Here is a 26,671-nt window from a genome sequence, read left to right on the forward strand (position 1 = left end):
ATTTTAAGTGGTTACCGGAGCCAATAGACATTGATAACGTAAATGCCGCCACCCACCTTGAGATATGTGTTCTAAGGTCTCAGTTGTAACAGTACAACGGCTGCCCCACCCTTCAAACCGAAACACATTACTGCGTAACGGCTGAAATAGGCAGGCTGGTGGTACCTACCAGCATATAAAAATTAGCGATTGTAATTCACCGGACGCACCTCTCAGTCAAGAAACTTCCAATGACAATTTTAAAACTAGCCTACGACCTTCGATGGAACAGACAGTAGCGCCAACTACAACACTACCAAAGTCAAAGCTATTATTACCTAAAAACGGAATACGAAGGAAAATCACAAAAGTGACTGCCTACTTATTACAAAAACAATCCTTTCAGTAAACCCGCGAGAGGAGTCAGTCAGTCAGTCGATTCAAATAAATAATTTTGAGCAGATTACGCTTTCATTCACGGCTACGGATGCGTAATCGTGAAGTTAGCGAGCATTGTATGCTCAACGATTGAAATAATCTCGACGGTGAACGTTCTAAGCATCGAGGTCGCGAAGACGATCTATTCTCATTACGAAGTTATTATGTCACAGTTGACACGTCTCCGGATATTATAATTTTCCGAGTGGTTGATTTTTTATTGCGTTTTGTTATGTCAGTTCGTGAAATGAATTCGTTGTAATGGTTACGTGTTATGAAGCGCAACCCTCATAATGTAACTTCGACTATGTCAAACTTCCGTGGGTCCGTATGTCACGCAAGATAAATGAAATGCCGAGGCTACAATTTGTATTGATAAATTTAAAAAAAATCTGTAACCCGCTCGCAATCATTTTTAAAAAAAAAACAATATTTAAATTAGGTGCTATGAACATGAAGTCGCAATCATGAGAAATATACCTATAATCAGGGGTGTCACTTCAAACATGTAAATTAGAAATTGAAACTATTATTATATTCTAGCGCGAAGTATATATAAATGTTTTAAGTATATCTATATATTAATACGTGAAGCAAAAACTTTGTATCCCTTTTTACGAAAATTGCGCGGACAGAGGAGTATGAAATTTTCCAAACTTATAGAGAATATAGAGAAGAAGTGCACAATCCTAATATTTTTTTTAAAATAATGCATAAAAGACATATTAAATCAATAAAGAAAACATTACACACACTACATACCATGTATTTGACGCACACACGCATGCATACTATTTATTGTCAAACTTTTGTTCTTGAAGTCTGTTGTCAAATTGAGAATTGGTTAAATATTGTTTGTCTTTATTAAAAAAAAAATTATTAAGTAGCCTTGGCGAAATTTGTAATTAAAGAAGTATAAAATACAATCATAATAGTGTACAAACTTACAATTCCAATTAATTATAGTCGAATTTCGACTACTGCGGGACCTCTAGTTTTTTTAAATAAACAAAGTCGCAGAGACGTAAATTATTTAATTACGTGGATGTACTCCATTTTATTAAGTATCCAAATCAACGAATAGGATGTGCCACTTTCGAATTTAATTTATATTGAAGTTTGTCTGGCGGAACGGCTGTTATGCAATCCAATGAAAACTGACTCTCTGACTGACTGTTTACAGGCTCCGGTAATCACTTAACACCAGGGAGGCCGTGAGCTTGTCCACCCATTAACAAAGCAATCGTATACATACATAAACATGTTTTCGTTTCTAAAGTAATTAAAACTCAATAATATTACGTATTGCGAGTACACTTTTTTTGTAACCAACTCAATCCGGCAACACGAGCTTATTCGTATTAACCAATTATTAAATTCGTAATAAGTTTTTATTCTGTTTTTTTCTAATGTACAAAATGAGCTCACGTTCACGTTCTGTTTTCGTTATTCCGGCTCTACACTCGCGTGTGACGTCGCGCTGTGAATTCACGCCGTGAATAAAAGCCGTGATCCGCGCGTGAACTGTGTGCCTCCACCAGTGGCGGATCAAAGGTCCAGAGCGCCCTAGGCAATCACTTTATGGGCGCCCCTGTACCGGCCATAAATGGCCATCATAATACTATAAATTTTAACTAGTTGTTTTTGCAATTACGATGACGTTGTATCATCAAACCCTAGACCTTAGTAGACCAGCTTGTAATTACACTAATGCGCGAATGAAATATGACGTTATAACTGTGAAGAAATCGTCAATATGCTATTTTCCTTATTTATTTAAAAATTCTGAGCTCGCGTAACTACACGCCCCAGGCAACGTGCCTAGTTTGCCTTACGGATAATCCGCCTCTGCCCTCCACGCTCGTAAAGCTTAACAGTCTTCTTCTTCTCAGTTCGCGTGCCCGTGCCGCCGAATGTCGTTGGCCAAAAAACCGACACTGATCGGGGAATGGTGCAAAGCGCGAACGAGAAAGCGTGAACAACATCTACACTCATGATTCGCAGTCGCGGGCTTTCGTGACCGTTCGCGCCGCGAGTGTTGACCCATCATTATTAGATACGAATGTTCGTAAACGAAACGCAGAAATGACGACTCCTGCTGTGATTCTTAATGATTTAAATTTATAGATTTATAAACGCTCTAAGTGTGAAAATGTTACCACAAATAACGCTTCGACTGCCATGTTGTAATTACGTCGATTTCTATTCCTAACCGCCGGGATTACCTAATTTTGCCTTCTTTTCGTTTTTAATGTATGTTTTATTTAGTCTTTCAGGTCTCTTAGCAATAGATTCAGTCTCAGTATCTTCGGAAGTCTACTAGATATTTCGGCGCCTTAGTTAACACAAATCGATATTACTTCAGTGCGCCGCGTAGGGCACCGGTGACCTACATGGCAGTCAAAGGGTTAAATAAGCAACGGAGATATTACAGAGCGATTATTTTTTTATAGATTATCCAAATGTTTGGAATAGCTCAGGCTGGACGATCACAGACCCTGAAGCGCGAATAAATAAATAATAATAAATAATAAATAAATATTTACTAACAGTCACGCCACATTAACTGGTCCCGTGATAAGTTCGTAAAGAACTTGTGTTACAGGCACCAGATAACGGAAATAAATATAAGATTTTTATTATACACATACACATATTTAATATACATCCATAACCCTGGAAAAGACATTTATATTTATCATACAAATATCTTCCCTTGGCGGGATTCGAACCCGCGACCCCCTTGTGTAGTGACCATGTCACTTACCACTACACCAGACGGCCGTGACTTACACAGATAAATGTTGCGAATTAATCGAAATGTCGCTTAAACCAAATAGCCTTCAGCCCTTGATATGTAGGACGGCGGTGCTTATGTACATACAACCCGATAGATGTAACACACAAGCAATTTCAGTTTTCACTTTGAGCATAATATTATATACATTCTGTACCATAAATAACTGTAGAAAAAACATGTTTTATTAAGAAGAAAAACTTTAACCGCGTAAATTTTTGGTCAAAAATGAACTAAGAAAAAATGCTAATCTCGGAGAATAGCCTTCTTCTTATCCTATCATACCGCATAGGGATTTAACATGAGGTCTACGAGAATATTATTACACCGTATTCCATTTATCGTGGACTTTGAGTAACTTAACTTAACTATACTGAGACCTTAGAACTCATATCTCAAGGTAGATGGGGCGGCATTTACATTGTAAATGTCTATGGGCTCCAGTAACCGCTTAACACCAGGTGGGGTATAAGCTCGTTCACCTATCTAAGAAATAAAAAATATTTTTGTTAGCAATTATTATAATACCAGATACTTATATGGAGATATGTTGTGATCATTAAAAAAAATTATCTATACTTCTATATCTATCTATACTAATATTATAAAGAGGAAAGATTTGTTTGTTTGTTTGTTTCGAATAGGCTCCGAAACTACTGGACCGATTTGAAAAATTATTTTTCCATTAGAAGCCGATATTGTCCCTGATGAACATAGGCAACTTTTTTTTAAAAAAATTTTATTTTATTTTTTTGGATTCATGTGTGTTTTAATGTTTCCGAAGCGAAGCGAGGGCGGGTCGCTAGTATACTAATATTATAAAGAGGAAAGATTTGTTTGTTTGTTTGTTTGTTTCGAATAGGCTCCGAAACTACTGGACCGATTTGAAAAATTCTTTTTCCATTAGAAGCCGACATTGTCCCTGATGAACATAGGCTACTTTTTTTTTTTTTGTTTCATGTGTGTTTTAATGTTTCCGAAGCGAAGCGAGGGCGGGTCGCTAGTGTGTAATAAAACGTGAAAATGAACTGTGAACTGGTTGAAAGAACAAAATTTTGCTTGAATTAACGTGATTCCGTATTGATTTCAGTAAAAAGTTTTATGAATGTACTAGCTTTTGCCCACGACTTCGTCCGGGTGGAATAGTTACTTTGGCATAACGCTAAATTTTACTCGCCTCTTCATTTACGTAGAAAGTGAAAATATTTTTGAATAAAAGAATGTTAAGGAGTTATTTAAGGTACCAAAGTCACGCTTTTTAACCGACTTCAAAAGAGGAAGTTATCAATTCGACCATAATTTTTAATCTATGTATGTTCACCAATTTTATAATATTGGTATAGATGAATAATTGTAAAATAAAAAATTACCCGGCAATTTAGATAAATTTCTGTAAAAAAAAACTGTATTTAAAAAAATATATATCTGAGGGGCTATAATTACAATTTTCTGAATGTGAAATAATATTTTTACTTTAAACATTTTAATTTTGTTCCAGCCTCAAACATTCGCCCTCCAAATGGGGAATGGCGAGGAAGAAGGCGACCCCGTCTGGCCTCGCGAGGAGCTAGGTCCAACAGGAGTGGACGACATGACCCGTCTACACGACCTACATGAGGCAGCCCTATTATGGAACCTTAAGCTGAGATACGAACAGGGTCTGATCTACACATATGCGGGTTCCATATTAGTGGCTGTCAACCCTTACAGACCAGTCGACGCGTTGTATGGACTGCAGACTGCTAGGAGGTTACAACCTATAATTATTTATTTATTTATCCACAATTGCTAACTTACTCTTTTTTTGAGGATAAAATACTATGCACAGCTCTTTAAATATTAACATAAACTATTTTTATGTTTCCAGCGTCATACTGTAGCTTCATTTCTTTCCGATTCCAGGTACCACGCTGCGGAGGCATTAGGAGATCTACCACCACATCTTTTCGCCATAGCTGCCGCCGCCCGCGCCTCTTTACCGCAGCCTCAGGCCATACTCATTTCTGGTGAATCAGGTGCCGGGAAAACAGAGTCTACTAAATTAGCTGTCCAGTTTTTGGCAGCAGTAGCCCCCGCACCGCCAGGTAGAGCTCCTGTCTCCGAGCAAATATTGGAAGCGGCTCCGCTTCTGGAAGCGTTCGGAAACGCAAGGACACCAAAAAATCACAACTCTAGTCGCTTCGGAAAACTTCTAGAATTATATTTTAAAGATGGCGCTTTGGCTGGAGCTAGAGTAGCACATTACTTACTTGAAAAATCACGAATCGTTACTCAATCACCAGGAGAGAGAAATTATCACGTGTTTTATGAGCTACTTGCTGGATTAGACGAAGAGCAACGTCGAACCAGAGGACTGTTGACGGCAGAACATTACTTTTACTTGAACCAAGGCGGAGACTCCGGCGGTGCGGGCGCCGGAGCTGATTGGTCGGCTCTATGTGGAGCCATGCAAGTCCTCGGCATCGGGGACGCAGAAAGAGAAGATATAATCAGAGTTCTAGCTGCTGTTTTACATTTGGGTAACGTTTATTTTCATAGACGACAGCTACGGCACGGACAGGAAGGCGTCCAACTCGGTGGCGGGGCAGAAGTGCGTTGGGCGGCACACCTACTAAAGATTCCCGCTGAAGAATTAGCCAAAGCTTTGACGACCCGCGTGACAGCAGCGAGGTCCGAACTCATGAGGTCTCCGTTACCGATCGACCAAGCTCTGGACGCGCGAGATGCCTTCGCTAAGGCTCTGTACTCTTCGTTATTCAATTGGCTCGTGCTACGAATAAACTCGATAGTCCACCGTGCGGGACTACACGACGCTCACAGGATTTCTCTCTTGGACATCTTCGGTTTTGAAGACTTGGAAGAGAATTCTTTCGAGCAGCTCTGCATAAATTACGCAAACGAAACACTGCAACATTACTTCAACAAGCACATATTCAAATTGGAACAACAAGAATATCAAAAAGAGCGACTCGAATGGTCAAATCTAACGTGGAACGATAATTCTCCAGGTCAGTTCCAATGTCCGTTTTAATCTTCTTTAAGTTAAAGCAAAATATCACCAGCTCATCATGAGGTATCTGAAATTATCCGTCACTTACTACTTTAAAATTGGCATGCATGTTCCTTTTGCGATGTAAACTTTTTCTAAGAACGAATTTTGTCTAAATCCTAACCGGAATTCATTTCTCACCCACCATCGCGTACATACCTCATAATAACGCGTGCGCATGGCAACAGTTGTCATGGTAACCGTTGCTATGGAGTTTGTAGCTTATGGTCCAGAAAGTGCAACAAGCAACTCTTTATTCCAGGAAAATGCAACATGCTTCATCAATAATAACAAATTTAACTCATATGACATTGCAGGGCACGACTGTTTTTGTACAAAATAAACTCTTTAAAATTGAATTGATGTTGCTATTTTGTATGTTGACATATGAAAGTATTTTACGTGGCTCCATCAGCATATACTTAGCCACTATTGAATTCTTAAAAAACCAGTACTAACAGCTTATTCTATTTTTGCTTATACAAGTGCAAGTTCTCACCGATGTTACGAACCGATTCGACAACTATCGAAAAGTAAAATGTATTCACCAACACCCGCCTTGTTTCTTTGGCTTTCCAGTTATTCAACTATTAAGCAAAAAGCCAGTGGGTATCCTTCATCTGCTGGACGACGAGAGCAACTTCCCTCGAGCGTCTGATGCTTCGTTCTTGGAGAAGTGTCATTACAATCACGCCCTCAACGAGCTCTACTCCAGGCCGAGACTTGGAGCTAACGAATTTGGTGTAAGTAATCTTTCATTTGATGCACAATTTGCGTGTTCATGTAACGCTTTCTCTGGTAGATATTCTTGATGATTTTATTAAGTGACTAGATCGCCGGATCTTCTCAGTGGGTCGCGATTCCGATCCGGTAGTAGATTCATTCGCGAAGCAATTGCTCTTGAGTTGTTAGGTCTCCTTCGGAGGCGCTCGGGCAGTTGTTAGAAAATCCCACCCCTCCTGGCTGAGCCTTTGCTCGCCCACCTGTCCTGGTGAAACTGGAAAGGCCTCCGGGCCACCAGTATCTTTCAATCATAAATAAACATTTAAAAAAAGTGACTAGATATTTTTTTATTCGAGAAAACTCTCTCTTTCTTTCACCTTTTACCCAAAAAATCCACTCTAGTTAAGAGACCGCGATATGACCGCGGCAGAAATTATTGGGAACTTACCGGTGTATGTATATACCGGTGTGCAGCTAGGCAAAACGTCCTACAACTACTGTTTACGCTTCATAAAGTTTAAGGATTTGACTTTAGACCCGATTTTGATCATGCTAATACGTGAACAACATCCTCGCTCACTCAAAGATCAATAGCATTTCAAAATATCATCAATGCTGTTTGTCTCCAGATTAAACACTACGCAGGTCAAGTGTGGTACAACGTGGAGGGATTCCTTGACAAGAACAGGGATGCCCTTCGAGCGGATGTTTTAGAATTACTGTGCAGTAGTGATGTACCTCTTGTCGCTGAAATGTCGACCCAACTCCGAGCGCAGCACGACGCGAACAAGACCTTACCGAGGGGAGCCAATGGGCGTTTCGTGACAATGAAACCGAGGACTCCTACTGTTGCTGCAAGGTAAGTTTAGACAAGTTTAGTCTTACTGGTGGTAGGACCTCTTGTGAGTCCGCGCGGGTAGGTACCACCACCCTGCCTGTTTCTGCCGTGAAGCAGTAATGTAAAAGTAATGCGTTTCGGTTTGAAAGGTGGGGCAGCCGTGTAACTATACTTGAGACCTTAGAACTTATATCTCAAGGTGGGTGGTGCATTTACGTTGCAGATGTCTATGGGCTCCAGTAACCACTTAACACCAGGTGGGCTGTGAGCTCGTCCACCCATCTAAGCAATAAATAAAACAAAAGTTTTATAGATACCATCATTTCACCGGTTCTTACCGCGAATTTTTGTTACAATGAGTTCCCGATATTTCATGGCTGAATGGCTGAAGGTTGTGGGTAAGTTGTCAGTAGCTGACAAATCTTGTTTTACCTCTTTCTGGCCCGTTTTTGACTGTTAACACTGACACCCGATGACGCATCGACAATTCTTTAAGACGCTTTGAGAACACATTATTATATCTAAAAGAAATACTGGATTCCACTCGCTTGATAACCTTACTCAAGACATCATTACCAAGTATTTTTGATTGATACGTCTTGTTGTTATAATATATGTAAAAATACGTGAGATCGCATGATCTGGTAGACTACTAATCAATCAATTACCACTTTATCGTCTGTCCTAATTTGGAAACTGTACGTTAATTATTTTTCCTCTGAAAAAAACCTCGTGGTCCAAAAATTAAGATGGCCGGTGCGCTCGTATCGAGAGATGCGATTAAACCTGTGTTCAAAACCCGCAAATAAGTACCATTTTTTTTTTATGAAATACATACCCAAAACATGTTCACGAATCACGCCCACGGTGAAGGATGTAATAATATTAGTAAGAAAAATTATACATTCAAAATCTGTATGGCGTAATTACAAGTGCTAGGGCAATTTGGGAGCCGTGCCAATTACGAACCATTCTGCCTATTTCTATCGCGAATATGCATTCCACCCTTAAAAGGAAGATATATTCGACCTCACGTTTATCTGTCAAACCTCATTTCTGTTGGCCTGTGAGCACCATTTACTAGATACCAGGCCGTGACCTAGTTCAGCTATCTAAAGTAGCAAGAAAGCTCAACAGCTGATACATTTTTTTTTTTTTTTGGTCAGGAGGAAATCGCCGGACTCCCACCCTCCACTGGGGATGGGGGTGGGGCATGTCGGAGTCGAACCGACTAAAACCTCCTGTCGCTCAACAACCAACGTCCAAACTTCGCATGAGACAGAACTCATGAAGAGGCAAAGGGAGGAAAGTGAAGCGCTTAGTGCGGAGCACATCTCTCTCATCACCCTCCCCCTCGGGACGCCAGGCCAGCGATCGTCGGCGCCACGACCACCAGCCCTCTCGGTCGGCAGGCTGTCCGAAGCCCGCCTAGATGGCGCCGGTTTGAATGGGTTATCCTACGAAATACCCCGCTGGGTCAGAACCAGCGTGGGTCGAGGATAGCCGGCCTTCCATCACCCGGATGCTCTTGCGTAAAACGCGTGCAGAGCAGCTTGCACGTCGTCTTCTTAGGCCCCCTTCGCCGGGCCCCAGACCGACATATGAGGGGGACCCGAAACACTTAGAGGGCCAGGGCTTGGGCGAGATCCGCCTCCCTGGCCCCCGCTCAACGGCGGCGGGATTGTGCGTCTCTCACGCGCCCCGCCGCCTCCTTCTCCGAGATGGTGCACTCGCAGAAGTCGAGCATCGCCTTCCACGACTCGTCGTCGCCGAGCATCGATGCCACAACACTCGGCAACGACAAGTCGTTTCCTATTTTTGCGACGAGGACACGGCGCCACCCCTCCCATGCGGGGCAGGCAACGAGCGTGTGCTCCGCCGTGTCCAAGTCGCAACCACAATGGTAACACCCTGCCGTCGGCTCGGCTCCGATCCGGTGCAGGAACTCACCGAAGCAACCATGCCCAGTGAGCACCTGCGTGAGCCGGAAAGTGAGGCGTCCTCTGTCACGATTCACCCAATCCACAAGAATCGGGCGAATCGCCTCGACGGTCCTACGGCCAGCCGAAGGATCGGCCAGCCGCCTGGACCATGACTCCAGCACGGACCGCCGAGATTGGGCCCTCCGCGCTCTGACCACACTGGGGCTGGGACGCGCCACGCCCCGGGCACGAAGGTTAGCCCGCCACTGATAGTCAGCAGCGAGCGCCTCCGCCTCCAGGACCCAAGGCGGCGTCCCAGCCAGTACACACGCCGCCTCAAAAGAGATGGTGCGATAACCACGGATGACCCTGACCGCGATGGTGCGTTGCGGCCGTTGCAGCAACTTCGCTACCCCCACGGCCAGGGACTGGCCCCACACGGGTGCCCCGTATAAGGCCATTGACCGCACCACCCCCGTATAGAGACGGCAGATATAGTACCTAACGTAAATTTAGTTTCATTTATTTCCTTTTGCCAGATTCTCGGACAGTCTCCATCAGCTTTTGGAGTCGATGTCGCGCTGTAACCCCTGGTTCGTGCGCTGTATAAAACCGAACACCGAAAAATCTCCCATGAAGTTCGACATGCCGTGCGTCCTCGCCCAGCTCCGCTACACCGGCATGCTGGACACCATCAAGATCCGCCAGATGGGATACCCTATAAGGATCCCGTTCCAGAGCTTCGTTGAGCGATACCGGTAATTATGAGTTAGAGAGAGAGAGAGAGAGAGAGAGAGAGAGAGAGAGAGAGAGAGAGAGAGACATTAAATACAAAAAAATGTACAATTGGCGATCTTATCGCTAAGAGCGATTTATTCCAGACAACCATCAGGTACACAAGAATCATTTGGAAACGAATTACGCGCGGTGTACCACTGGATAGTGAAATATATATTTAAACATACACACATACTGATTGAATATTTTTAATTAAAAACGGGACTGTATTAAAGTTTTTAGCTCTGTGTGTTTTACTAAACTAAAGAGCATGAATACCCAATCTCAACTATTAATATCTTGAGATCCACCATACCAACATACAACCTTCACATAAACACTGAGTTTACAACTAGAAATCAGAACTGATCATTGTTAAAGAGTTTTCCATCCAATATCTTGCAGGTACCTTCTGACGAGCAGCCCATCGCGTGCTATGCCTTACAGAGAAGTCTGTAACTCCATATTAGCGGAGATGCCCCCCACTGGCGCAGGTAATTGTCAACATAATCCAGTACCTATAGCACAATAGTAATAGACAAGCCCAATTTTTAGTTTGCAAGTAGATCTCGAAGACAATTTAGGACCACGATAGATTTGATAACTGGCGACTCGCCCCGGCTTCGCTCTCGTGAATTAGGTTACTGTGCTGAAAGTATATTACAGATACATACGTATTATTTATATAAACAAACTTTAATATGTAATTCACCTTCTCAGGATATATAAAATGTTATATAATATAGTATAGAAGCCCTATTTTCTTCAACCCGTATTTTATCGCCTTAAAGGTGAATTTTTCAAATATTCTATGTGGATTCTCACAACACAAAAATGCGTCAAATGCCAAAATATCCAGTTTAGGATGAGCGTTGATTTACAGATAAATTCCCAAAAAAAGATATACTTACATAACAAAATCAATAGCAGTAGTTTTTACTTTTATGAATATTATTATTGGTACAATTTCAAGATAGTTTAACCTAAAATTGTTTGCATAAATAATACGACTACAGAATCATTTATAATATAAAAAATAATCTGATATCACTGTATGTTTTTAATGATCCGAAATTCTTTAATCACTTCATACCAAACCATGTCTGTTTCGCGGCAGATCTGGGCAGAATGATACCGCAGTGGTACCGAAAGGTCGTGACTATTTGACATTAGTTAAACCGCAGTGCAGGACGCTCTCGGGATCGGTGGAGTGACGATTAGTGCAGACTGACTGGCAACAGCTGGATAAGAGATGGTGGTAGGACCTCTTGTGAGTCCGCACGGATAGGTACCACCGCCCCGCCTATTTCTGCCGTGAAGCAGTAATGCGTTTCGGTTTGAAGGGTGGGGCAGCCGTTGTAACTATACTGAGACCTTAGAACTTTTATCTTAAGGTGTGTAGCGCATTTACGTTGTAGATGTCTATGGGTTCCAGTAACCACTTAACACCAGGTGGTCTGTGAGCTCGTCCACACATCTAGGCAATAAAAAATAAAACACTTCATTCACGGTTGTTTGCATAAGAGTTAGTGTATTGCGCAAACGAACGCTCTGAGATCGTGGTCAATGAATGATAAAAATATGTAATTTTTTGCATTACTACATTAGTGTGCATTACTAATAAAAATCTTACGTTACGGACGTTTTTTCCCGGTTAGGGTACCCCTCCGCATCGTCCCATAAGTAACTTCGTTCCAATTACAGTACAATTTATAATTTTCTAAATTAGACTATCAGTCTCCAATATTCAACTAATTAAAACATTCATTAACAGCATTCTTTAATACCGCTAATGACAATAACACTGTCGATTCATTTGTATTTTTATATCGTGTCCTCATATCGGAGATGTCACAATAGTTTCAATCTATTCGTACGTATTTTTAGTTAAGTGCTTTGCTTACAATGTGGAAGGTTTTGTCTAGACGTTGTTATGCAGTGAAAGCTAAGATTCTATGTATGTGAGTTAAATTATTTTTACGGATACGATTAGAAAGTAGTTTTATTTAAGTTTCTATTAGCTCGGGATGCATCTACGTAACGCTATCTTTGACGTAATTTTCATTGAATTCAAGATGTCTGATTAAGTTGACAATTTGCACGCTCATCAAATATTGATGACAATACAATAATTTTACAACTTCGCTCTATTATCCTGACCGCTATCAAAAGGACGAAAAAAATATTCAATACTTAGTACAGTTTATTATTTGATCGTGTATTTTTTAACTCACTAGCTACTATATTATTTCTGTTTAGTTGGTATTATTAAGCTCTAGTATTATCACTAAAAAAAAATCGTAAATTTTTCCAATTTTACAAGAAATAATATCAAATACTGAAACAAAAGGGAAAATGTTATTAAGTATAAAAGGAAGGTAAAACTTCAGGTGGTAATGAATAAAGTCGAAATGGTAGGCAGCGGCTTGGCTGTGCACCTGGCATTGCTGACGTCCATGAGCGACGGTAACCATTCACCATCAGGCCACTTACCATTAGGTGGGATGTATGCCTACTAAGGCAATAAAAAAAAGCTAAGCAGTTACGCGTCTCAAATATTAAGTATATAATCTATGGTTACACGCGTATTTTTGAAAAGTGGGGACATCCGTACAATCCAATTATTTCCAAATTGTGTATACCATACCGATCATAATATTTGGTGTATCTATGTAATAATTTAGTTGTTTTTGTTTACCAGTTGGAGCTGATTATCAACTCGGAGCAGCGAGAGTGTTTATAAGGGAAGCGCTCCACAGAGCATTGGAGCGATCACGTGCCGACAAACTGCGGGCCGCAGCCACCATACTCCAAGCGCACGCTAGGGGGTATCTTGCTAGGTGTGATATCGATTTGCCATAATAATAATCTTTAAGTTGCTGTCTGTTCTTAACAGATTATTTAAATACTTAGGCACAGCTTTTGTCCCTTTTTAATACACTTTTATTAGCTTCAGACGTATGTATGTCGGTATGAAACGGAATATTTAAACATGATTTTGACCCCCTTTAAAACTTTTGACTAACTCGAAATTTGGTATACTTAATAAGGACCGATGATAAATCAATATGTATTTTAAAAAAAATGAAATTCAATTAAAAAATGAAAAATAAATAATACTTTAAAAAAACTTAAAAAATGCGCTTTTATAGAAAATTATTTTTCTTACACTATTTTTAATTCAAATTTATTAAAATTTATTTTCAATTTTTTAGTTGCATTTTCTATAAAAGCGTTTTTTTTCATAATAGTTTTTTTTATACTATTATTTATTATTGAAAGAACAAAAATTCCAGTTCATAAACAATAAAACCTAAACTGAAAATTTTAAATATTCAAAAATTCTCACATTAGTTTGTGTTGCAGTCGATGCAATTTTTCAAAAAAAGTATGTTAAAGCCAAATTCGTGTGATGCTTAAAAACGAAACGCGTCACAGGAAACGCTACATTCAAATGCGCGGCGCGACGTTACGCGTGCAGGCGTGGTGGCGCGGCGCCCGCACCCGCCGCCGCTACGTGGCCGTGCGGCGCGGCGTCGTGCGGGCGCAGGCGCTCGTGCGGGCCCGCATTGCGCGACGGCAGCTCGCCGCTCTCAAGGAGCAACACCGCCGGCGCGTCGAGGCACACCAAGTTGCCGCGAAGTAAGTAGCACACTAAGCGGTGGTAGGACCTCTTGTAAGTCCGCACGGGTAGATACCAACGCCCTTTTTTTTTCGGGCTGGGGGCCGAACCTCCTACGAGGTCCCCGCGCCTAGGGGGCGCGAGGGGTATGTGGGACTTGACGATCTGCAAGGTGTTGGGAGCAGACCGCGGGTCCAAGGAATTTTAAGGCCCTACCCTTCGATCAAGATCGAAGGCCCTACCCATTAAACGACTCCCCTGCACTCTTCGCCCCAGCGTCCGATCCCCTCCGAGGTCAAAACCCGGATAAGGTAGGGGGGTTACCGCGGTCAACACTGCAACTAGACAGCGCAGCTCACCCCAAGGACGCCCGGCCGACGGAGCCTTCGAGTCGAATCCAAGGCTCTGAAACGTCAGCCGTCTCGGTAGGTACCACCGCCCTGCCTATTTCTGCCGTGAAGCAGTAATGCGTTTCGGCTTGTAGGGTGGGGCAGCCGTTGTAACTATACTGAAACCTTAGAACTCATATCTCAAGGTGGGTAACGTATTTACGTTGTAGATGTCTATGGGCTCCAGTAACCACTTAACACCAGGCGGGCTGTGAGATTTTCCACCTATCTAAGCAATAAAAAAACGAGATAGCCTGGTCAAAAACTGCCACTATATGTAAATCTAACTGGTTGGTACTGTCTTATGTTAATCAGGAGACGGGCAGCCGAGGAGAAAGCTCGCGAAAAAGCAAAGGCGGAGAGTCTTCAAGTGTTGGAAGTGCCCGCTGAATTGGCCTTCATACTGTCGAAGCTCGACGAATGGCAACCTCCACACACAGACAGGAAGAATTTAACTAAGGTACTTTATTTTAATACTAGAGAAAGGATTTTTCGCTTTAACTTTGAAATTGTCACGTTACGAACACCCACGAATGCAAATAAATAAATAATAATATACGTCTAAATGTATTGTTCCATATATGTGCATCAAATTTGCATCTTTTTTTTACGTTTTTTAAGGGATTTTATGACCTGGCAACTAAGACCTTTAGGTTTTTTTTTTATTACCCTTGTAGGCAGACGAGCGCACGGCCCACCTACTGGTGAGTGGTTACCGTCGCCCATGGACTTCAACAATTCCATAGCCGGATGGTACGTGGCAAAGAAGTCCTCTGGACACGCACTGTGGATGACCGCAGTGGCTCCAGGTAGTATGGATGAACTCTACTCCGGTGGCGGGCAGTGCAATGGTAAAAACGAGATGCCGGTATCATCTCGAACAATTCCTCGGAGCACTCCCCATGGAACATACTGTACAAAATACACAGGGAACCGAAGTTCCTCCGCAGAATCAGAGGTTCCAAAGATCATGTCTTATTTCAATTTACATTCTTATTTTTATGATAAATGATAATATGGAGTGAAATGAAATAAGATGAGAAGATATGGGATGAAATATAATATCAGTTTTGTCTAAATTTGACCACAGATAATACTAGTATATTCAATACAGTGACGTTTTGACAGGTGTCAGGTGACGTATATGCAGAGGACGAACGCGTCCAACTACCCCGGGACTTGCAGCAGTTCGCTTTCTCCAAGTTCAGCTCGGTGTACTTCGCTGATGGAGGCCAGCTCAGTCCCAGGAGACATCCGATCACCAGACCGTTCCTTGCTAAAGCTGCTGTTAGGTACATATATTGCGCACACAAATAAAACTTGTAGTTATAATTTTTTTAAGAGTTTTTTTATGACCTGATTACTAAGACCTTTAAGTCATGTGTAGTTATCACAAAGCCGAAAGTAATAGACTCCTCTATTATTAATTACGTACCATCCCATACTTAAAATAAGATTGGTGAGATTGATAATCTCAATATTTTTCAGAGATCAAGACTTTAATGATGCGGTGGCGACATTTAAACTTATACTGAGATGGTGCGATGAATCCGCCGCTGGGAATGAAGCCAGACAGAAGGTAAATTGTCTTAGAAGCATACCAGTAAAAGTCAACCTTACCTAGTGGCAAGAAAAGTTATTTTCGTTCCGCAAGCAAGATAAACATTCGATCTTTTCAATCTGATGACTTGCCAACCAGGATAAGTTATAGGAGCATAAAGTTATGAAATTGAATTTATTAACATTTTTGAGCTGTAACCTATGCTTTGAAATAAATGATTGAAATGAAAAAATGAATCTACTTTCAAATCGAATCAAGAATGAGGAGGTTCACAGAAGAACCAAACGTAACTAGGATAGGATTGCGAGAATGAAATGGCTGTGGGTAGGTCATATTAGGCCGATAAGTTCTAGAGTGGCGACCGCGCATTGGAAATCATAACGTGGGTAAGCCTTCCAAGGAACGGATCATCGACCTTTTCATGGAAGACCGCTAGATTCAAGCTACGCAGAACCGGCCATTATGGAGAACCTTGGGGAAGGGCCTATGTTCGGCACTGACGTCTGTGGACCGATGTCGACTACCTACGCATTGTAATTAAAACTTCGTTGAAACCTACGAATAAATAATAAGGTTGAAACGCACCCTCGTAATATGTGCCTACATTGCGGGCTCACAATTACTGTTTTTGTTCGACTTCCGAGTTTTTAACTTCTCGATCACGTAAAAGTTAACTCAAATTTGTATGGAGTCGGAACAGCGCCCTAGCGGCAAACGAAGGGCAGCTGTGTCAACTCCATACAAATTTTAGTTAACATTTACGTGATCGAGAAGTTAAAAAACTTGTACTAAGCACACAGGGCATAAGTTTAGTTACTGTATAATAAAACATTGTATAGTGATAATTTTTTATCTTTAAACGAGCAATTCTTGTATATATAATCTGAATCTGGGAAACGGCTCCAACAATTTTCATAATATTTAGTAGACAGGGGATTTCGGGGGCGATAAATCGATCTAGCTACGATTTATCTACGATACATGTAAGCAATAAAAAAAAAAATAAAAAAAAATGCTACGATTTATAATATTTTCAGAAAATGTTGTTTTATTCGTGTTTTCAATAATCAACTTTATCGATAATCAACTTAAACATAATTTTTTTTCATTGAAAGAAAATAGCAAATAATATAATATCAATATGTGATTCGTATTTAAATATAATTTGAAAAAAAAAACACAATTTATAAAAAAAATTACCATCCTCCAAAAGGTCATCCTCTAGCTATCTATCTCTATTTTATAATAAAAACATATGTTTCGTAGGTATTGGCAGACTACATAGCTTCCAGAGGGTTGTCGTCGCGTGGCCTCCGAGACGAGATCTTAGTGCAGCTCTGTAACCAAGCGAGCGCCGCCGACGCCAGCGATCGCGTGTGGCAGCTAATGGGACACTGCCTTTCTGCTTTCCAACCGACTGCTTCGTTGCACAAGTCAGTCAAGGGCAGCTTCTATTTTTATCATCACCTTTTACATTACACTGACATTCAAAAGTATCGGATCTGTATTTAGTTTTGATTGACAGACTAGTTCTAAACAGCTTACGGCCAACTTTGAGACATTAGGCCGTATTTTTGTAATAAAGATTTGACAATCTTGATTGACATTAATCTTGACATTAAAAAATTATCTGATTTCATGAACTTTAAATTATCGATAGACTATTGACATTTCGTCACACGTTGCTGTAGCTTTTTCTAAATGTATGGAGATACCTGAATTGAAATCGTCTATCGTACGTTCATGTCTCTATATCAGAAGAAGAAAAGGCTAAGTGGCATCAACGACTGACAAATCATTGAGTATAATATACGTAGAAGACGTAGAAGCAAACTAAATATGTATACATTTTTTCTTATGCATTTTTTTTCTTTATTTTTCTTTTTTCCTCTTCTACTTCTGCAATTCTTCGATTTTCGCGAGTCGTGGACAAAATTAAAACCACTTTTACGGTTTAATATCGCGTTCCTGGTGGCAGGACGTCTTGCGAGTACCTATTTCTGCCGTGAAGCAATAATGCGTGTCGGTTTGAAGGGTGGGGCAGCCGTTGTCACTATACTGAGACCTTAAAACTCATATATCAAGGTGGATGGCGGCATTTGCGTTTTAGATGTCTGTGGGCTTCGATAACCACTTAACACCATGTGGGCTGTGAGCTCGTCCACCCGTGTAGGCAATAAAAAAACTGCAGTTTTCGCGGTGAACCGTAAAAGTAATTATAATTACAAACTGAGATTTCTCTGTGTACCAGATACTTGTTGCGGTTCATATCGGAGCGTGCCCCGGCGTCGGTCCGCGAGTGGCTGACGCGCGCGGCGTGCGGGGCGGGCGCGGGGGCGCGGGGCGCGGGGTGGGCGCGTCGCTGTCCGCCCACGCTGCTGGAGTGGCGAGCTGCCCGCGCGCACGCCAGGACCGCACTGCCGCTCACGCTTTACGACGGTCAGTAATCTATACATATAAATAAAATTGGAGCGTCTGTTTGTAATATTGAAATAACCGCTTTTTAATACATGCATATGAATATATATATAGTTATATACGGTACATACACCAAAATAACATTTTTACAATTTTTGTCTGTCTGTTTGTTCCGGCTAATCTCTGGAACGGCTGGACCGATTTTGACAAGACTTTCACTGATAGGTAGCTGATGATATAAGGAGTAACTTTTTTTAGACTAGCTTCGCCCCTCAGCGCTACCAGCGGTACGACAATAATAAAATTTAATTTAAATTTAAATTTCCGAAGTGAAACGAAGGCGGGTCGGTAGTAACAAATATCATCAAAGTTTAACATGTTTGTTGCTCAATCAAATTGGAGCCCTTTCCGGATGGTCTAAGACACAAATGTGTTTGGTTTTGTACAGACACAGTTCAGCACGTCAGTGTTGAGTCGTGGACGACGTGTGAGCGAGCCGCGTCAGCAGCGCTCACCGCCGCCGGCGTCGCTAACAACCCCACCGGCTGGTCGCTTACCATGGAGCACGATGGACAACTCACTGGTAAATCTATATATTAATACGTGAAGCAAAAACTTTGTATCCCTTTTTACGAAAATTGCGCAGACGCAGGAGTATGAAATTTCCCACACTTATAGAGAATATAGAGAAGAAGTGCACAATGCTAATGTTTTTTTAAAATAATGCATAAAAGATTCATTAAATCAATAAAGAAAACACTACCATGTATTTGTCACACACACACGCATGCATACCTACTATTTGACTATTGTCAAACTTTTCTTATTGCTTATAGTCTGTGGTCAAATTGAGAATAGATTAAATATGGGGACTTTTTGGCGGGAACGCGAGGAGTGAAGTTGTGTGATTTGTTTTATTTTGTCTATTTAGTGTTTCTTCAGGTTTAAATGTGTAATAATGGTGGTTTATTAACTGTTTAATATCTGTGAAAGTGCACAAATGTGGGAAAATGAAACAAAGCTGCTGGACGTAACTTCTCGGGTTACTCCAAAAAGTCCACTGAAAAAGTCTTAGTAGATGACCACCATTTTACTGAGATTATATTTCATCACATATCTCATTCCATTTCTCATTTCATTTCATTTGATTTTATCCCAGTTGATTAATGTCTCAAATTAATCATCTTCATTTCATTTCATAATTTTTCATAAAAATATAAATATACATTAAAATAAGACATGACTTAAAGATTTCAGTTACCATGTCATAAAATCCCTTAATAAAAAAAATAGCATCCTACCCAATCTTCAGTCTTCTCTTGATATAGTTATATAGGCACTTGCAACAGTAGAAGTCGTAGTAAGAGCCGGCTAAATAAGAATGTTTATAATATGTAACCACTTATCATGTTACCTACCAGATGGCCGTATGCGTCGTCTGCCTACTCGGCCATTAAAAAACATACAATATTCAATCTTATGTAATAACGTATAACGTGTAATTTAGAATGGGCTGGTTGCGAATACGTGTTGGACTCGGTGGGCGAGATAGAGACATGGGCGGCCCTCCCCAGCACTCGCGCCGAGCCTCTCCGCGCCGCCCCGCGCCCCGCGCCACCCGCCCCGCCGCCGCGAGCCTCCTCCGTCGACACCGAGAAGTCTAGTCGACCTCAGGTCAGTTTTTAAACGTACTGGCTCTCACTTCAACTAATTCTAGATTGAAACAATTTGTGTCCCAAAATAAACAGAATTATTTATGAAGTATGTATATAAACAGATCCCACCACCAGAACCTCCGAAGTCACGGTCGCCTAGCATCCCGCGTCTCCTTGAAGAGTCCATCGAAGAAGGTCTTTCAGACTACAACTGGAAGATTGATCGCGAACAATCCAACACCAAACATTCCAACGATTATTCCAGAAAGATATCCCACGATGTCCTGTCAAGAGAGTCAGCTTTGAACGAGAGATATTTCGAACAGACATCGGACAAGGTCCGGAGTCGATCTTTGGATAATTTGTTGGGCGATAACCCGGCGCCGCAGCCAAATAAGTTAACTGACTTAGGGCTGTCGCAGTCACGACTGAACGACAGATACCACTCGGTGGAGAGACTCCAGGGTGCGCCAAGCGTCGTGAGCAGCAAGGGGGCCGGGGAGGGGGAGTATGGCACCGGGTCCCGGGCGCTGCCGTCGCGGTACATCAAGTCGCAGTACGCCGGGAAACGTGCACCAGCCGGCTCGCACTCCAGTCGCGCTTACATTGAGAAGAGCTCCGACTTTGGTGGAGTCAGGTGAGAGTCCGCACATGGTGCCATGAGTTTTTTTTTATTGTTATTTATTGCTTAGATGGGTGGATGGGGATGAGTAGACATCTACGATGTAAATGCTCCACTACCTTGAGATATAAGTTCTAAAGATCTCAGTATAGTTACAACGGCTGCCCTACCCTTCAGACCGAAACGCATTACTGCTTCACGGCAGAAATAGGTAAGGCGGTGGTACCTACGCGCGCGGACTCACAAGAGGTCCCACCACCAGAGTATGCTCTATTAGCAATAGTTTACGCAGCTGTTAGTCTTAAAATTTAAGTTAATTGTTATATTTTTTGTCAACAGATCGTCCGCGATGTCGGACACGTCAGAGGCCCCGAGTCTGGCGTCCCACGTGCGCCGGGTCCGCGTACCAAGTCAAGCGTCGGACGTCGATCAGTTCTTAGACGATTTGTTTTCTCCAGTTCTCGACCCGAATATCGATGAACTCTCCGACGCGAGGTCCCTCGCTGCCAGCCTCAAAGGTGGCAGGAATTACAGTGACTTTATTCATAACGTTCTCACTTGCGAATACAACGAAAAGATCGATGACCTACAAAAAGAAGACGTAGTGAAACTTATAAAGGGAGGGGGAAACGAGGAGAAAGATAAGGGGCGCTCGAGCCGGAAGGGGTCCAGCGTGGACTCCGTCGATGATTACATAACAAATCTATTCGATCCTATTTTCATGAATGATAGTCTGAAAAGACTGACAGATGGGGATGGACTGTCCGGGGCAATTAAAGGAGGTGGTGCCACCCCGAGAGCTGCCTCAGCGAACACTTCCGCTTTAAGCTTTGGCACAATGTCGATGCCGGTGACAATGCCGGCCACGCCCGAAGGATTAGCAGCCGCGTTAGGGCTGCACCTACCGCCACCTGGAACAGTCGACATTAATGCGTATCATCAGAACTTACAACGAGCCTTCCTCCAGAGTGCGATGGCACAGAATTTGCAAATTCAGCAACAATTACTTGCTCAGAACCAAGCGCTGCAGACATTGCTGGCGGGACAGGTTGTGGAGCCTTCCGAATCAGAGCCAAATTCTCCAGTTCGTTCGTCGACTGTTGTTCATGCTCAAGTACATTCTCCGCCTCGGACTACAGCGAAATCTAGACGAGAGTCAAATGAGAGCTCATCGACTGGAGCTCCACCACCTCCTCCCCCACCAATGCCACCCCCTCTCCATGCGTCCGACCCATCAGAAATCAGAGGCTTCATGGACCCTTATGGACGAGCGAAGACTGTACGAATCGGAAAATGGAGATGGCCGCCTCCGAAAGATGCCGTTAACCCGGACAACCCTGAAGACTTCAACAAATTCAAATTACGACAGATACATCGACGACACACGCCTCAAGCTCAAACGAACGGCGTAGAACATGACCCACCAAGAAGCAGGTCAAAGTCTGAAGTGTCACCCGCCGGCATCGATTGGGAAGAATTCGAAGTGGACGGTTCAGTACCACCCAACCGCGAACCTCCTAGTCAACGAACAGCGAGACGTAGCTTCGAGATCGGAGCTCAGAGACCTTCTCCCGGCAGCGTTGGCAAGTTGAAACTGAGCTCTGAAATGAGACAAAGATTAGAACGTGTTACTGCAAACCATTCCGTCAGAAGCTCGTCATCTGCGGCTGAAACTCCTCGGACGATCAATAAGCTGGAGGACACCAGGAAACTGATGTTAGAACGTCAACTAGGAGGTGGTGGACGTTGGGATGCACCTCCCCCACCGCTACCTCCTGCTCCACCAGGACCTGCTCCTCCCCCTCCGCAGGCCCCTCCGACTCCTCCTTCGGGACCCGCACCTCCTCCACCGGCACCAGACCAATCATCTTTCGCACAGCTTCGTCGTGATAGAGACACATTCGGCGTTCATCAGAACAGAGATGCAGATGATCGTCACGCATTCCTCGCCAACTGGAACTCTCGACGCCGAGAGGATTCCGAACCACCTCGAGATGACTTAGCGACTAGATTCCTGACTGCTGATCGTCGTGAAGGTCGCGTTCGAGACGATTGGGGCGAAGAGTCTGAAGACCAGAGCTACAGGGACGACCGAGGACAGAGCCGGGACGAATGGGACTCTGAATCTGGTGCTGATATTGTAGACCGACGAGATAGAGATGACTTTTCCGGTCGAGAAGCTTCTGAGATCTACGAATTGCACCCGAGCAGAACGGAACGGAGGAAGGAAGAGAATAATTCATCCGATGCATTTGAACGTAAGCGTTCGCCTTATTATGACGATTTTGAGAGGTTTGAGGGAAGGAAGAACTCCCGTGACATGTTGATGGGCAGATCGCGAGAGAGTCCCAGATCCGAGTCCATGTTCCCCGGCGAAAACACCGATACGGCGAAAAGAGAGAGAGCTACCTTCAAGACTCACATGGCCCAGAAAGAAAGAGATCGAAAAATGGAAGCGGAAAGAAAACAGTCGGTATCTACGCACGTCTCCGATAAAACTGAACATATGGAAAGTAAGTGCGATCCTTCTTGTTTGGCGCAAATAAGCGTATTCTTATCTGTTTTTATATTAAACTAGCGACCCGCCCTCGCTTCGCTTCGGAAACATTAAAACACATGAAACAAAAAAATAAAAAAATAAAAAAATAAAAAATTGTAGCCTATGTTCATCAGGGACAATGTCGGCTTCTAATGGAAAAATAATTTATCAAATCGGTCCAGTAGTTTCGGAGCCTATTCGAAACAAACAAATCTTTCCTCTTTATAATATTAGTATAGATTTCACTTCTTTTGTAAATCAATCTCTAATCCGAAGTAGTCGTGGCCTAAAGGATAAGACGCGCGGTGTCCGAATTAATACCACATCTTGCAGTAAAAATTGTGATTTTTATTTTATTTACCTAAGACAATAGTTAAACTGCTGTACAATACGATAGGGATAATTGCCTGCGGGATTTTAACGCCAATCGCTCGGTCCGAGTACACAAGACTTCCAATAATGCATTAGACCGCAATGACTTTGCAAATTGGTGGTGACGTTCTGGTTACGATGTTCCAGCTACCGGTTACCTTATAGAGGACCACCGGGCTTCAGTAAACCTGGCATAACCGCTCGAGGCTACCAAGATAAGTAGGAAAAGCACAATTACCACCCGAGCTTATAATGTGCTTGACCATCAGGTACATCTCTCTACTGGCGGTAGGACATGTTGTGAGTCCGCACGAGTAGGTACCACCGCCCTGCCTATTTCGGCCGTGAAGCAGTATTGCGTTTCGGTTTGAAGGGTGGGACAGCCGTTGTAACTATACTGAGACCTTAGAACTCATATCTCAAGGTGTGTGGCGGCATTTACGTTATAGATGTCTATTGGCTCCGGTAACCACTTTACACCGAGTGGGCTGAGATCGTCCACCCATCTATGCAATAAATGAAAAATAAATGAAATAAACAGCTGGTCTTGAATCATAGTTTCACTAAATTTGAACAGGAGATTTACCCGCGCCAGCCGCGTTCCTACCGTCGGACCGTAACTTCCTGACGTACGCGCGTGTGCCGTGGAAACTGCGCGTGCGGAAGGAACTGTTCTCACCACTGGAAACGTACAACGAACCCGCTGTTTTGGATTTACTTTATTCACAAGTAAGTCTATAATATTATATATATGTACTCGGTAGGAATGGTGTCTCTTGGTGACTTAGACCAAGATCCAATTTTTGGTAACTGCACTACTACCTATATTACTACCGAAAAAAACGTTTAACAGGGATAATAGGTTTTTTTTATTGCCCTTGTAGGTAGACGAGCATACGGCCCACCTGATGGTGAGTGGTTACCGTCGCCCATGGACTTCAGCAATGCCAGGGGCAGAGACAAGCCGCTGCCTACCGCTTAATACTCTCCACAAACCTCGTTTGAAGGAGGACAGGTTTTTCATAAGGAATTATTCAGGGCGCAAAGAGATCGCTTCTGAAATCGAGAAGTTGTTTTTTTTGTCCTACCTAAACCGATGGATTTGAGAGACCATTTCAGCGTAGCCTTAACTAGTAGATGAGCTCACGAGGCTCAAACCTGACGACGTTGCTAACATTAACCCCAGCAAGAGCAGTGCAGAGCAGAATCTACCGCCGGATCGGAAACGCGACCCACTGACAAGATCCGGCGAGAAACTCAACGGGCTCTCTCTGTGAGTTAATTTACTCGCCGAGCCTTTCATCGGCAGCGACGGGTTCGATGAGAACGATGACCGGTGCTTGAGATACCTACAAGCACCGTTAGTGGATCGGGAGGATCCGAAATGACGTGTTTAGGGCGACTACGACTGTTTACCATTCGGTCCTCAGGATCGGGTCAAGTAACAACTCTTTCATAAACAGAAAGTGTTCGCTAAGTCATATGTATTTTTTTTTATTGCTAGATTGATGGACGAGCTCACAGCCCACCTGGTGTTAAGTAGTTACTGGAGCCCATGGACATTTACGACGTAAATGCGCCACCTACCTTGAGATATAAGTTCTAAGGTCTCAAGTATAGTTACAACGGCTGTCCCACCCTTCAAACCGAAACGCATTACTGCTCCACGGCAGAAATAGTCGGGGTGGTGGTACCTACCCACGCAGACTCACAAGAGGTCCTGCCACCAGTAAAAATGCTAGTTTCATAAATCCGGAAAAAAAGTCCATAGTCCATTCGTTGTAAAAAAAAAAGAGTTATAAAATAATGATTAATTGAGTGGTTTGTTCAACAGATAGTCGGCGATATAAAATCCAACCAGCCATCCCTTCGGATATCGAGCAGCGAGCGCAGGGCGGGCTCGGCGTGGCTCGCGGCGCAGGGCCCCGGCTCGGTGCGGGCCCACGTCAAGCGACAAGCCGTCGAGATGGCCAGAGGGTGGCCCTTCTACTTCGCGAGGCTGTTCGCGGCTAGAGTGCCGCCTGGCGAAAACGCTGTGCTGGCTGTCTCGCATAATGCCGTCACTATTGGAGTTAAAGGTGGCTACTGGCTAAAGGTTTACTGGTGGTAGGACCTCTTGTGAATCCGCACTGGTAGGTACCACCACCCTGCCTATTTCTGCCGTGAAGCAGTAATGCGTTTCGGTTTGAAGGGTGGGACAGCCGTTGTAACTATTCTTGAGACCTTTTAGAACTTATGTCTCAAGGTGGGTGGCGCATTTACACCGTAGATGTCTATGGGCTCCAGTAACCACTTAATATCAGATGGGCTGTGAGCTTGTCCACCCATCTAAGCAATAAAAAAAAAAACCTAAACATTAGCCTGTTAAGTTTCTCGCCGGATCTTCTCAGCGGGGCTCCCTTGGAGGCGCTCGGGTAGCTGTTAGCATATCCCGCCCCTTCTTGCTGAGCCCTTGCTCGCCTACCTGCCCTTGTCAAACTAAAAAGGCCTCCGGGCCACCAGTAAACCCTCAATTATAAAAAAAAGTTAAAGGTGCGCTTTCTTGCATAATGACGTCACTGTGTATACTTCACCGAAGTGTCAGCCACATATTAGACTGTATTTTTCTATCCCAGGGCCGGCCGGTTTAACGATACGTCGCACGCTGTCCCTGGGCGGACTCCGCGCCACCTCCCCGGCCCCGAACTCGCTGCAGCTGAGCGGAGCCCGCGATCCCCCGCTCACGCTACACGCTCCGCTCGCGCACCACGCGCAGGCCCTTATTGCGGAATTCGCTCTGCAATTTACACAGGTCAGTGCTTAGAGTATTTCCTTTACTGATTTTTTTCTTTTCTAACTACGATAATATTTGGGTAAGCAAATATTAAGCAAAAATTGTCTAAAACTCGTAACGTAATTTATATTTTTCGTAAAAAAAAGACAGTTTGAGATCGACTGAATTAAAAAAAGATGATAGTCATCTTGTTTAAT

The 26,671-nt window shown here is 43.1% G+C and overlaps 1 protein-coding gene across 1 annotated transcript in view; it reads left to right on the forward strand.

Moving 5' to 3' along the window:
* Positions 1-26,671, forward strand: part of Myo10A (unconventional myosin 10A) — a 138,836-nt gene that overhangs the window by 42,864 nt on the left and 69,301 nt on the right. The window contains exons 3-22 of the mRNA XM_089734127.1: positions 4,713-4,963; positions 5,117-6,222; positions 6,843-7,006; positions 7,616-7,845; positions 10,286-10,504; positions 10,929-11,017; positions 13,225-13,363; positions 13,962-14,165; positions 14,850-14,994; positions 15,663-15,826; positions 16,023-16,113; positions 17,362-17,528; positions 18,347-18,534; positions 18,962-19,096; positions 20,021-20,187; positions 20,291-20,805; positions 21,130-23,303; positions 24,279-24,430; positions 25,536-25,779; positions 26,317-26,492. Of these exons, the coding sequence (XP_089590253.1) occupies positions 4,713-4,963; positions 5,117-6,222; positions 6,843-7,006; positions 7,616-7,845; positions 10,286-10,504; positions 10,929-11,017; positions 13,225-13,363; positions 13,962-14,165; positions 14,850-14,994; positions 15,663-15,826; positions 16,023-16,113; positions 17,362-17,528; positions 18,347-18,534; positions 18,962-19,096; positions 20,021-20,187; positions 20,291-20,805; positions 21,130-23,303; positions 24,279-24,430; positions 25,536-25,779; positions 26,317-26,492 (6,720 nt within the window). The remainder of the gene's footprint in view (positions 1-4,712; positions 4,964-5,116; positions 6,223-6,842; positions 7,007-7,615; positions 7,846-10,285; positions 10,505-10,928; positions 11,018-13,224; positions 13,364-13,961; positions 14,166-14,849; positions 14,995-15,662; positions 15,827-16,022; positions 16,114-17,361; positions 17,529-18,346; positions 18,535-18,961; positions 19,097-20,020; positions 20,188-20,290; positions 20,806-21,129; positions 23,304-24,278; positions 24,431-25,535; positions 25,780-26,316; positions 26,493-26,671) is intronic.

This window comes from Bombyx mandarina, chromosome 17 (genome assembly GCF_030267445.1).
Source record: "Bombyx mandarina strain Sakado chromosome 17, ASM3026744v2".
Taxonomy (NCBI): domain Eukaryota; kingdom Metazoa; phylum Arthropoda; class Insecta; order Lepidoptera; family Bombycidae; genus Bombyx; species Bombyx mandarina.